General features: G+C 36.7%; 1 protein-coding gene across 2 annotated transcripts in view; it reads right to left on the reverse strand.

Moving 5' to 3' along the window:
* Positions 1–13789, reverse strand: part of LOC150092910 (GTPase Era, mitochondrial) — a 178329-nt gene that overhangs the window by 28121 nt on the left and 136419 nt on the right. The window contains exon 9 of one of the 2 annotated variants that reach the window (XR_016550443.1): positions 10401–10537. Coding sequence is in view for 1 of the 2 variants with exons in the window: in XM_090413965.1 (XP_090270091.1) it covers positions 10401–10550 (150 nt within the window). In the remaining variant the exon portion in view is untranslated. Of the gene's footprint in view, positions 1–10400; positions 10551–13789 lie in introns of both variants that reach the window. The other variant, XM_090413965.1, reaches the window with a different exon arrangement.

Below are 13789 nucleotides of genomic sequence, written 5' to 3' on the forward strand. Positions count from 1 at the left end.
ATTCAAACACATCTATCTTCCTTCTTTCACTCTTTCTAAGGGTCCAACTTTCACATTCATACAATACTACCACAGGGAATACCATTGCTTTCACGATTCTGATTTTTGTTGTGAGGCTGATATCTTTCAAGATCTTGCTGAAATTTGTCGCTGCTTTCCTTCTGAGTAATAATCTTCTTCTAACTTCTTCAGTACAATACCCATCTTTGCACTTTCTTCTTTAACTTTCATAATAATTCCTCCAAATCTTCTTTGCATTCTGCTAGCAAGGTGGTATCATCTGCATACCTCAAATTATTAATATTTCTTCCACCAATTTTAATTCCAACTGAAGACTCCTCCAGCCCTGCCATTCTTAAAATGTATTCACTGAACAAGTTAAATAGGTACAGAGATAAGATACATCCTTGTCGCACCCCTTTACCTATTGTGAAATACCCAGTTTCTCCAAGATCTTTACAGACAGTAGCTTCTTGTTCACAATAAAGATTCCTCAGAAGGATAATGAAATGCCCTGGTACTCCCATTGTTCTTAACACATTCCAGTTTCACATGATCTACAGAGTCAAAAGCCTTACTGAAGTCAAGGAAACAAAGGTAGACATTCTTTTGATATTCCTGTGGTCTTTCTATTATCCATCTCACATTCGAAATCTGATCTCTTGTTCCTCTGCCTTTTCAAAATCCTGCCTGTTCATCTGCATTTCTCTCTTCATGAATGATTCCAGTCTTTTCTGAATGATCTTAAGTAAGAATTTACTTGCATGAGAAATCAGTGCTATATAGTTCTGTAATTTTCGCACTCTCTTGCATCACCTTTCTTCAATAAAGGTATATAAACTGATTTTTTTCATTCCCTATGCCATGTAGTTGTGATCCAAATTCGCTGACAGAGTTGTTAAAATTTAACTGCCTTTTCTCCTACGGCTTTGAGCAGCTCAATAGGTATTCCATTCCCTGGTACTCCCATTGTTCTTAACACATTCCAGTTTCACATGATCTACTCAAAAGCCTTACTGCAGTCAAGGAAACAAAGGTAGACATTCTTTTGATATTCCTGTGGTCTTTCTATTATCCATCTCACATTCGAAATCTGATCTATCTTACTGGATAGCTGTTGCAGTGCCCACCTCACTTCACTCTCCAGTGGTAATGGCTCCTGTGTATAATTCTGCTCTTCAAATTTTTCAGTAAGTTTGGAGTCCTTTCTGTAAAGGTCTCGTGTATATTCTTTCCATCTTTCTTTGATGTCTGCTGCTTTTGTAAGATATCCTTTGTGATAACTTTTCAATATTCTATAAACTTCTGAAAGGATGTTATAGGTTATCAATTGATGAAATTTTTTGTTACGTGGGAGATGGAGAAAAGACAATAGGACATTGTGGAAGTAATGTCAGTTATGAAAGGGATGACAGCTTGATTTTTCTTTCACAAAGCAGTGAGTGGGTGGATGTTCAGAAAATCCACGAGTGATTGTTGAGAAACAAATGCATCCACAACGTGTCACTGTTTGGTGTGGATTTTGGGCTGGAGGCATCATCGGTCCATTCTTCTTCGAAAATGCGGCTGGTAAGGCAATCACAGTTAATGGTGCTCGCTATTGCGACATGATAATCCAGTTTTTTGTGCCTAAATTGCAAGATATGGATGTGGACGACATGTGGTTTCAACAAGACGGTGCCACATGCCATACAGCCCGAGAAACAATTCAATTACTGCATGAGTCATTTCCTGATCGTGTAATTTCCCGTTTTGATGATCAGAATTGGCCCAGATCATGTGACTTAACGCCGTTGGACTTTTTTCTTTGGGCTTTTTTGAAGTCTAAGGTTATGCCAACAAGCCCACGACCACTCACGCCTTGAAGGAGGAAATTGAGCGCTGTATCAACGAAATTCAGCCACATTATGCAAAACGGTCATGAAAAATTTTGACAAAAGAGTGTGTATGTGCCAGCAAAGCCGTTGAGGCCATTTACTCGATATGCTATTCCATGCATAACCCTATACTGTATACTTTACGAATCAATAAGAAATTACAATTTTTAATTAAAAACCTGTGTTTTCTATCAAAATTACTTCTTGCGTGAATTTTGGGACACCCTGTATTATGTGGCTTGTTTCACAAATAGGACTCAGGTGCGTTAGGTCAGTATTGCTGCCTTTACTGCATAATCTGCAATAGTTGAAGGAAATGTCCCAATGAGGTAGATGATATTCACTGCCTGGGGAAATGCCACTACCTGGTTTATCAGAAGTCCGAAATAGCTATTGCAATGTTTAGTCTTCAGCATAGGATCTTTAATTTCTGTCTCTCCCCACTCTCTCTTCACACATGCACTGTAAGTGATATCTTTCATGCTCGACATATTATACTTAATAAGGAATCCAGTACTAGCTAATAGCAATTACTCTACTGGATCACACCTGGAGGGTCTTGAAATATAGTGGAAAAGGGAGCACTTGGAGGATATGCATGGATAGGAGGCTGGACATATCCTGTCTGTGCTCTGTAAGTTTCTGACATAATCAACCATTACCAACCCATATTTACTGTTTTTTTTTTTTTTTTTAATCTGATCCACAAGTGAAAGATCATGTAAGACCTATAGCATATCAGTACCATATTTTGGTAAGAGAGTAAGAAGAAAGGAGGAACCTCTTGACATTTTTATTGAACAGCAGCTGAAGGTCTGTCTTTGAGAAGACAGAGTGAAAGAGGCCACTGAAAAAGAACAAAGATAAACAAAATGAAAGAGGGGGGGGGGCAGAGAAGTTTGTTCAGCAAATTTGGAGATGGGCTGTAAATGGATTTTGACCAGCACCTGTTCTTGTTCTTACTGTTGTGGAAGACTGAACTTGACAGTAACAAATTAGGGGACTTGCCAACCAACTAACTAATAGCAATTACTCTACTAGATCATGCCTAGAAGGGAGTCTTGGTATGTAGTGGGACAGGGAGCACTTGGAGGCTTGATATTTCCTGTCCCTGCTCCGTAAGTTTTGGACATTACCAGCCATGAAAAATATCAAAAATAATAGTGAAATTTGTGGATCAGAAAAAAATCTCCTACAAAAAATAACAATCCCCCTCACAATCAAAACCAACAATATCTCATGCAACATCCACTTCATTCGTGGGCTTAACACAAACATCAACGACCTACACCAATTTACATGCATCAAATCTGAAACTGATATTTCTGACAGAACATTACCTTTTATGTAAATCCTACCAGTAAAAGGTTAAAAACCTATTACATGTTTGTACAGTGGGTGGACTAGGGATTAGATAATCAAGAAACCCTGCACTAATAGAGACAAACATAAAACATAAGACAAGCCACTTCAGGCCTCTAATAAGCACGATAATAGTCTTACACCAGGCATAAAAATTCATCTGCCACCTAATGACATTACAAACATCGATGTCACAGTGACATTTAAACCCAACTTACTGGATTTTTTATCTGACCCACATGTGGAGGATCATGCAAGACCTATAGCATATTAGCATGTGTTGGCAGGAGTGTAAGAAGAAAGAAGGAATCTCGACATTTTTATTGAACAGCTGAAGATTATAGTTTTTGGGAAGAAAGAGTGAGGGAAGCCATTCCAAAGAACAGTGGCAGACAGAATGAAAGAGGAGGCAAAGAAGTTTGTTCTGCAAATATGGAAATGGATTGTAAATGGATCTTGACCAGTGGCTACTCTTGTTCTTACTGTTTTGGACAAAAGTGGAGGAATGTCAGTGGCCAGTTCAGCAAAAGAAGTTCATTCATAAACATAAACAGAACCAAAGCAGGAACTGAATTTTCTTCAATTCACATGAAAACACAAGAAAACAATCATCATCATCATCATCAAATTCCTGCCATGTACCCTCAAGGGGTGTATACAGGATATGACAGTACTACATGAAAAAATTACATCATTACTAACTTCCTATCTACAATTTTCCTCCAAATCAGTCTGTTACTTGTCAAGACTCCAACATTATCAGATCTTATATTTCTATCGTCTAAGGCACTTTGTACCGTATCAATCCACCTATATCTTGGTCTTCCTCTGGGTCGTTTTCCTGCCAACCTGGCAGAGAACACTTGTTTTGCTAATCTTTCCTCTCCCATTCTATTTAAGTGACCATACCACCTGAGATTAGCTCTGCTAACGCATTCCTGGATGCTGACAATGTCAAGTTCTTTCCTAATATCCTCATTTTTAATATGATATTGCCATTGATGCCATCTATTCATGCCTCTAATCTTTCTCAGGACTCTCATATCTGCGGTCTCTAGTCTTTGGTCAAGTGTTTTACTTCTGACCCAGCTCTCAGATCCATAAGTTAAAACTGGCTTGAACACTGTCTTGTATACAGCTAATTTAGTGTTCCAACTAATTTCTCTCTTATTCCATATGAATTTATTCAATTGACTTCCCACCATACCAGCTTTGCTGATTCTGTTGTCTATTTCTGTATTTAATTTACCATCTTCAGTAAAAATCGTGCCTAAGTAGCTGAAATGTTTTACTTGTTCCACAGGTTCTCCATTCACAACACAGTTGACATTTTCAATGATTCTTCCTATTTTCATTGTCTTTGTCTTTTTATTGCTGACCTTCATACCATATCTATTACAACAGCAATTGAATTTAGTCAAAGAATCTTGCAGACTTGTAGAGGATTTATTTAGAAGTATAACATCATCCGCATAAAGCAAAGAGCTGACATTAACATCTCCAATTTTGATATCAGGTTTAATACCACTTTCCTTCATAATGTGATCCATATAGATAATGAATAACAGAGGGGATAATGTACATCCTTGTCTCACACCAGATTTAACATTAAACCATCTTCCTGTACTTCCTTCAATTCTAACTGCTGACTTACAACTCAAATAAAGACTAAGTATTGCTTGATATAATGCCCCATTGTATAACTGCAGCGTATTGAATAGCTTCCAAATCGACAAAACTTAAATACAGATCTTTGTTATATTTCCATGCTGTCTCGACTATTTGTCGTAAAGTGAAGATCTGATCATGACAGCTTCTATTTGGCCTGAATCCAGCTTGTTCTTCACAAAGGTTTTCTTCCACAATTCTTCTCAACCATTTCTCAAGTATACTTGCATAGATCTTGCCAGGAACACTCAGTAGGGAAATACCTCTGTAATTCTCACTTTCAGTTTTATTTCCCTTTTTATGTATGGGTACTATGAGAGCTCTACTCCAATCATCGGGAATTCGTCACTCTGTCCAGGCTTTCTGAACTATGCAGTGCAGCCACTGTAAGACTTTTATACCACCATAGTTCAGCATTTCTGGTTTGAATATCATCTACTCCTGCTGCCTTTCCACATTTCAAGCCTTTGATGACTTTTTCTACTTCAAGTATGGATATGTATTCCTGACTGCATGCCTCGTCAGTGTTTTTTTATCACTGTGCTGTCATCACTGCTTGTTTCATTTAGCAGTTTTTCAAATTAATTACTTCATACTTCAAGGATATCTTTTTCTACCATTTTCATGTCACCTTTGTCATCTCTAACTCCTTTTACAGCACTCTTTCCTACATTCCTAAGCTTCTTCAACAACCTCCAGAATATTTTGCCACCTTCTTGATATTTATTTTCTATATTCTTGCCAAAGTCCTTCCATGACTTTTGTTTAGCTAGTTTTATACACTCTTTAGCTTTCTTACATTTGTCACTGTATTCTGTAAGAGTAAAAGCTGACTTATTTGCCAGGAACTTTTGATATGCTTTCTTCTTTTCCTTCACTGCCTCTTTAACTTCCTGTGTCCACCAGGGAGCTCTGATTTTTTTATCCTTGCAGACAACCTAACCACCTGCCTCTCTGGCAGAATCAATCAATGTTTTCTTCAGAGTTTGCCACTGAATCTCCAAGGTTTGATTCCTGTTCTCAAACTCTTTCATTTTCTTTTCAATAATCTTTCTGTATTTTAGTCTACAGTTCACATCTGAGAGCTGCTCAACTTCCAATTTCAAATCCTCTGTACACTCTGGTGTCCTGCACCAGGGAGAAAACATCACTATCAACAATAACATAGTCAATGAGACTTTTCTTATTCCTAGCCTCTTCTCTCCATGTGAATTTGTTCATATTTTTATGTTGGAACATGATGTTAGTAATAACCAGTCCATGTCCTGAGCAGAAATCCAACAGATATTTGCCATTATTATTAGCTTTGCTCTTTTCTCCAAATTTTCCCAAAATATTTTTGTATGTCTCACAATCATTTCCTACTCTGCTATTTAGATCCCCAACAAGGACCAACTTTTCCTTTTTCATTGTGTCAGTTGCTTTTTCTAAAGCGTCAAAAAATTCCTCCACTTCTACCTTAGTAGAACCTTCTGTGGGACCATAGGCACAAATAAGTCTCATTGTCCAGTTCCCCATTCTCATATTTGCCCACATTACTCTACTTGAGACTGACTGCCATTCAAGAAGATTAGCCTCGTATTTTGTGTTGAATACTATGGCTACTCCTTTTCCTTGATTGTCATTGCCTGAATATAACATTTTGTATTTATTGCTCAGAAAGATCTCACCAGTTTTGGTCTTTTTTGTTTCAGTCACCCCTATTATGTCGATCTGGTACTTATCTAATTCCTCAGCTAGCTCCATTTCTTTGCCATTCAGGCTTCTTACGTTGATACCGATCTTTAACTCTGGTGGTGTTGAGTTGGGGTTTGTTTTCAGATTTGTTCCAGTAGCTGACTTTTCGCTGTTCACCCTAGTTCCCTGGCGAAAACAACGGGGGCCTTGTTTAACCGGGCGACGCCCCATCCGGCATGAAATTTTGTCATGTTGTACCATCATTTTTTATTTTGGTTAACCAATAAGAATACAATTTGGTCGGCTAAATCCCAAATTGCCAGCCCATCCTCGTTCATTCAGTATCAAAGTAGATACCCAACAGGGTGCACCACGAGAAGGTGAGGATTGGACATTAGGTCAGAAGCCCTGGTCGGTTCTCTGCATTCCTTGAAAGGCTATGTGGAGGTCTCCTCTCAGTTATACAGCTTTGACCCTTAAGCACCTGAATTAGCCTTTGACCCTGAATTAAAAGGAAGTTTTAATTATAATAATCATCATGATATGAATGTAGGTATGTACTGACTATATGATCTACATAACTGTGGCTTCATTAATTTATGGGATCAGTTGATTAAAAAGGTTTATTGTTTATGATAACCATCTAAATAGTGGTGGATCCACTGAGGTGAGTAAGATCAAAACCTATGTTTTTAAGAGATCCAGAAATGACATAAAAGGAAATTTATGGCAAATGACTGGTTAAGGTTTTCCTATAATAACTGGAGTAGTGCTTACATTAAATAAAATTGACATTAAAGTGTTCTTTGAACACTTTAATGTCAATTTCACATTGTTACTAATGCACAGTGCATAGAGAATAGGATCATATGAATTAAATTTTTAAAGAGTGAAATTAAGCTGTATCTTAATTTAATGAGCACATTGTTGATATTGAATGCATCACAGTAAAAGAAGAACAGGGAAAAAAGATGAAGTGGAACATGTAATCGCATATTAAGAAAGATTTGAACTATGAGATTGTGTCAATTTCCTATTCAGGTCAGGTTAGGTTAGTAGCTCAACAACATGGTGCATAACAGGCATGAAGTATGTATATTTAGAGGGGGAGGGGGGAATCATATTAGAGAAAATAGGAATAAAGTTATGGACTTGGACTTGTTACTTGATCGAAATAAAGAAAAGCAAAGTATTATTATTAACGGGTATTTTATTATTATTACAATTAAACTTAAATTACACAGCCTAGTCAAAGGCATCACCAATTCCCAAGCACATTATTGTAAAATGCCAGTTGATATCCCCTCCCATCCCAAAGCTTTATTTGCATTCATTTTCTGCAATATACTTAGTACCTCCAATTCTTCAACCTCTGTTTCTCATGTTAGTCCCTGTCACCTCTGTCATAACAATATCTTCACTAGGATGATATGCCCTAGAAAAATTATCACTCAGTAGCTCAACAATTTTGTCTGTCTCCATTACCTCTCTATCATCTGCATTCATTAAAGTTAGCCTATCATAGTCATTCTTCCTCCTACTTGCCACATAACGAAAAAAGTCTTTGGGATTTCCCTTCACCTCTTCAAATAATCTCTTCTCATAATCTGATTTTGCCTTCCTTACTATGCTGGTCATCTTGCCTGATCCTTGTACTGTTCATAAATTAGCTGGTAATGTAAGTGAATTCCATAATAGGTTTGAAAAGATGCTTAAATAATGCAGCAACTGAACGTGTCCCTAGAATAAACAGGATGGGAGTGAAATGGAAGTGCAATCTTATTAAGCAAGAGATCCATAAAAAAAAGGTGGAAGAAATACTTTGAAAATATGAGTGAGAGGAGTTATGAAACAAAGTGTGGGCTAGAAAAGTTATAAATATCATATGGAAAGCTAAGTCTGCAAAGAATATGGCTATGCAGGCTAAAAGCAACTCTAAAGAATTTTATCATTATACTACAAGTAAAATAAAGAATGAATATGGAAGAATAACTTTGCTGAATGCAGACAGTACCCTTGTGTCAGAAGCAGAAGAGGTTGTTCAAATAACGAGTGATCTCTTTGCTAAGATCTATCAACCTGGTGTATGTAACACAGCACACAGTGTTACACTGAATGGAGAGAGAGAGAGGTGCATGAGGAGATTCTAGAGTTGTATAACTGCACAAGAATTTGGCAATAGGGACAGTTGAGATATCAGCACATATACTAAAGGAATATCCAGTCAAATTATAGATGTCAAGGGGCTAGTCAACTGGCTAGACCCTTGACATGTATGTATAATTTGAGTCTCAGCTCAGGGAAGATTCCACAGGAATGAAAAGAATGTATGATAATTCCATTGCAGAGAGGTGGTGCAAAGACTGATATGTCAAACTACTAATCAGTAACTCTGGAGTCATTGTGAAGATTTTAGAGAAGTTGGTAAGAACTTACATACAGAATAGGACTGACAGACAAGCTATATTTTTCAAGGAACAGAATGGGTTTACCAAAAGGAGGTTAGGTCTGAGCAATTAGCTCATATTTTATATTAATGCTACAAATGAGTTGGATAAAGAGAATGGATACTAGGTGAAAGTTGATGGATAAACTGAATATGGAATTGGAATATAAACTACTGACTTGGATAAGTGGGTGGTTGAGGGAGGTATCAGAAAATGATATATGGAGGATGGGAATCTACCACATCACCTTAAATCTGCCAGACTTAAGGTAACGTGGCGTACCCAAAAGATTAATCCTCATTGTCATTCAGTCTATATATTAATGATATTGGAAAGAACACCTGACAAGAGAAGTTCAACTGTTTGTAATGATGCAAAAAAGTTGGTAGCTCTATTAGGGATGCCAATATACAGCACTTACAGAATAATCTGCATAAGCTAGCAGTGTGGACAAATGATAATGGCTATTTTGTGAGGGATGGAAAAATATATTCTAAGGATTAGTATGAAAATCATTGCTTTTGCCTGTGTCTTAACTGTAATTACACATGGCAGTGAAACCTGGAATTTAATTCAAGATATAATTCACAAAATGAAAGTTACTCAGAAAAGAATGAAAAGGAAGTCAGACATAGGATACTTTTCCATCTGATAAGATCAAGAACATATATACACAAAATTGTCAAATATATAATGCATACAAAATGGAGATGAGCTGGACATGTTGCATGATACAACAACACAAAATGGCCTAAATTATTAACAGAATAGAAGAACAGAGACCTATGAATGGTAGAAGGCAAAGGGCGATAACTAAGGACTGCTGAAACGCAATCTTTTTCAAATTGAAAAAATTGGGGGAGACCTTCAACCAGCAGTGGACTGATTGAGGTTGAAAATGATAAAAAACTTTCATAGTAAAATATTGTGATTTCAGAATCATTACAATCAATAAAAATCTCCCTCCCTGAAGGCCATGGTCATATTGTTGCACTTCTTGATGAAAACGTAATAGATAATATAAAAGATAACAGTAATAATTCTTCTTATTATTGTGCTATCTTCTATTGAAGGTCAGCGACCATCTTGGCGAACAAACTGCGGTCTTGTGCTAATCTGAGCAGTTGTGCACTGCTCTTTCCTGTCCATGTTATATTATCTATTTATATTATTTATTACGTTTCCTGATGAAAACATAATAGATAATATAAAAGATAACAGTAATAATTAAGTCAAAGAATTTAGAAAATCTTGGTTACTGAAGGTCATTTTTGTATTAAGATGAACACAAAAGATTAACTACCTGTCTCTATTTCACAAATATATAGTGTCAAATAAAACTTAATAGAATCAGAGATGACAAGCTTACTAATTTCAGCATATATGGAATTTCTTCAGGAAGGGAATCCAGTAGCTTCTCTCTCACAGTCATGATGGCAATCTCCTGAGGTGCTTGGTTTGTAAGAACACTATTGTGAAAAATCCATGAAGAAGGCCGAGCCACATCTAGAAAATATTCCTAGAGAAATTATGAAAAGATAGTATCTCCACCTATTCATGAAAATCTAATTAACCTTCACAAGAACCGATTAAAAAGAAACCAGAAATTATTTATATAAAAAACTAAAGTTATAACAGTAATAATAATAGGAAATATGATGCAAATTAAATTATGAACACATTAAATATTAACTATATAAAATATGATGAATATGTATATTTTCCAGCAGTAAAATCAAATCATAAGAAGGTCTTAGGTCTTGAATGAGGACTCTTTCAAGAAAAGAGTCCTCATTCAAGATCTAAGACCTTCTTATGATTTGATGAGGACTCTTTCAAGAAAAGAATCATTCATTCAAGATTTAACTAAAACACAATACTAAGTAAAAAAATACTTGTACTGTTGGCAAAGTAATAATATTATATGAGAGAACATGTCACATTTTCTTTAGAAAATGAAAATTAGAAAAAACTGCATATCTAAACATAAATGTATTGTTTAAAGCTTTAATGTTAAATTGTGCTCTAGATGACAAGAAAAGAAAATTAGAAAAAATTGCATATCTAAACATAAATGTATTGTTTAAAGCTTTAATGTTAAATTGTGCTCTATACAAGAACGTGTATCTAAGTGCTAACAAAAGTCCAAAGGTTGCTTGCTGATCTCCACCGATGACGTAAACCCCGAGGCAGAGGCGTTCGTGGAAAGTGAACGGAATTCGTGTTCCACAAAAAGAGTACTCATCGAGGAGCAGAAATGTGACACCACTTGAACAAGATTTGAAGGCTGAAAGAGGGTGCTATGAAGGAGGATAAAAGCGAGTTCAGGCGTGTTTGAAGCTCTCTCGTTTTTTTTTTGCCTTCTGGTTGTTTGCCTGTTCCTGTTTTCTTGTGCAGACCAGCGATGCTGATGATCGGAAGGAAGCTTGACAACGACAAGCTGCAACCTTTCTTTCTGCTGACTGACGCGAGTCGGACAAGCCTATACGTGAGATGATGGCAGTTTTCCAATTTGGGCCATCGGTAAAGGTTTTACCGATGTGAGATAGCAAAGGATTCCCCCTTTGATGGCGGTCGAGCTAACAACAGCAAACCATGAGTCCAGCAAAGAAAAATGCCCCATTTGTGACTAGCACGTGATTTCCACGTGGTGGCAACCTACCGTAGCAGAAGGATATTCCCACACAAAGGATGTACGAAAGAATCACGATATCATCGCGTCAAGGTGGTAAAGAACTGAAACCTTTCCTTTTACCAATGTAATAACTAGTTTTAGATGAAAGAAGGAACAAGAACTTTAACTAGGAGGAAAGAGAACTTTATAGTAACCATGTGCAATGATTTATAGACTGTATTGGATTGGTAGTCTGAGAACTTAAGTTTGTGCAGCTCCCAATCTAATGTGAAGGAGTAAAATGACAGAAAATTTAGTTTAGAAGTTGGCTTATGTTTTGTGCTATGTGTGAATTTAATTTACTCATGGAATGTGAATAGCATACTTGTCAGTTTGAGCATTTCTTACTTGCTTAACTAGTGATTTAGTAATGATAAAAATGTGATTAGCCTTTCACATGTTAACTTAATTGTAATCTCTTTGTCCACTTAATAAGCATGTTTTTCTATGTAAGCCCGAGTTTTATCTGAGCATGAGACTGATTTTACCACTCATAAAACCACGGATCTATGCATAAGGGGAATATAAAGGAAGTTAAAAGCAATTTAGGCCATGACTGTATGCTAAGATTACTTTAAGCTACTTAATTCTTTTAATGTCCACACGGTTAGCCTAGTGGCTGTGCGCTTCGCAACCATATGACTGGGGAAAGAGTGTCCCAGGTTCGATTCCCATCGAAGACATGAGGAATTTGAGGATCTTCCTCAGCCATAGCCAATTTAGCCGGTCTTGGGGACGAGCAGTAGGGTTTTTTCTGCCAGTTTATCTGGCGTTTCTCATCCCGCAAGCAGGCAAACCGGCCCCGTGAACACACACGGATCTACAGCCATAAATACTTAACCCCCCATGAGGGGGTTCAACTCGCCCCAATAGGGACAGGGGAGAAAAAGGGAGGAAACTCCATAAGAATAAATAAATAAAATTCTTTTAATAAAGTTAGGTAACACTTGACCTCCAGGAAGGTTTCTTTGGACAAGAATTTTCTGTCCTAAAGCTCAGATTGGCGCAGCTAAAACAAACAAATATCGTCAGAGCTTGAAAAGAAAAATGGGTCGCAGAGAGATAGTTTAGAGATTTATTCTTAGTTGGCACAGAAAAAATAATAGTAATAAATTTATAGAAAACCAATGACATAACAAAGGAATATACTGGGCCATATTAATGCAATTAAATGAAACAGGCTAGTTTCGCTGCATATACTAGTGGCTTCTTCTGGGTTAGGATTAGGATGAACAAAAAAATTATAATAAAGGACTAACATGAACCAAAACATTACTAAAATTTCTTGTAATAAAAATCACCCTTTTCTTGAGCATATGTATAAATTATAACTACTTTTTGTTATATATGGTGCAAAGAGGATAAAGGTAGGTAATGATCTACATTACTGTATACTGCAAGCCCACACATACAGGTCATTACCTACATCATTCTTTTTACTCCATATATCATAAAAACTAGGTATTATATGTGCACTCAAGAAAAGTGTGATCTCTATTACAAGAGATGAAGACAAACTGAAGAAAGAATTACATTCTTTATTCCAAATACCTGTGAGCAATGGATATTCTAAGAAATGGTACAAAGAACACTATTCTCTCTCCTTCTCCACAACAAAATCCCAACATTCTCTACAGATCTTTTGTTTTTACAGAAGATCTGTAATATCCATTATATTGGTAAACTTTCTCTTAAGATTGCCAGCCTCCTCAAATTTCATGACACGAGAGTGGCTTTCAAGCCCGTTTTGACTATACAAGGTTTATTACGTGCCCGAAGACCACAACTCTTTCAACAAACATCCTGAGGTTTATATTTCATGTTCTTGTGGTCTTTTTTACATAGGATAGACATCTAGAAGTTTGGAAATCAGACAAAAAGAGCATATTGGAAATGTCAAAAACAAAGAAGACAGCTCAGATGTAGCTGTTCATTTCTCCCACACAGCTCATAACACTGAATGGAAAGAGCTCCATGCCTGCAACATAAAAGAATCTGCTATAGTCATTCGCTCACAAGGCACACCCAATAGAAACCAAGGAATGATCTCCTGTGTGATGTTTGGAAATCGTTCATTTCATCTT

This window comes from Typopeltis vanoorti, chromosome 24 (genome assembly GCF_054136105.1).
Source record: "Typopeltis vanoorti isolate ZY-2024b chromosome 24, IOZ_Tvanoo_1.0, whole genome shotgun sequence".
Classification (NCBI taxonomy): Eukaryota; Metazoa; Arthropoda; class Arachnida; order Uropygi; family Thelyphonidae; genus Typopeltis; species Typopeltis vanoorti.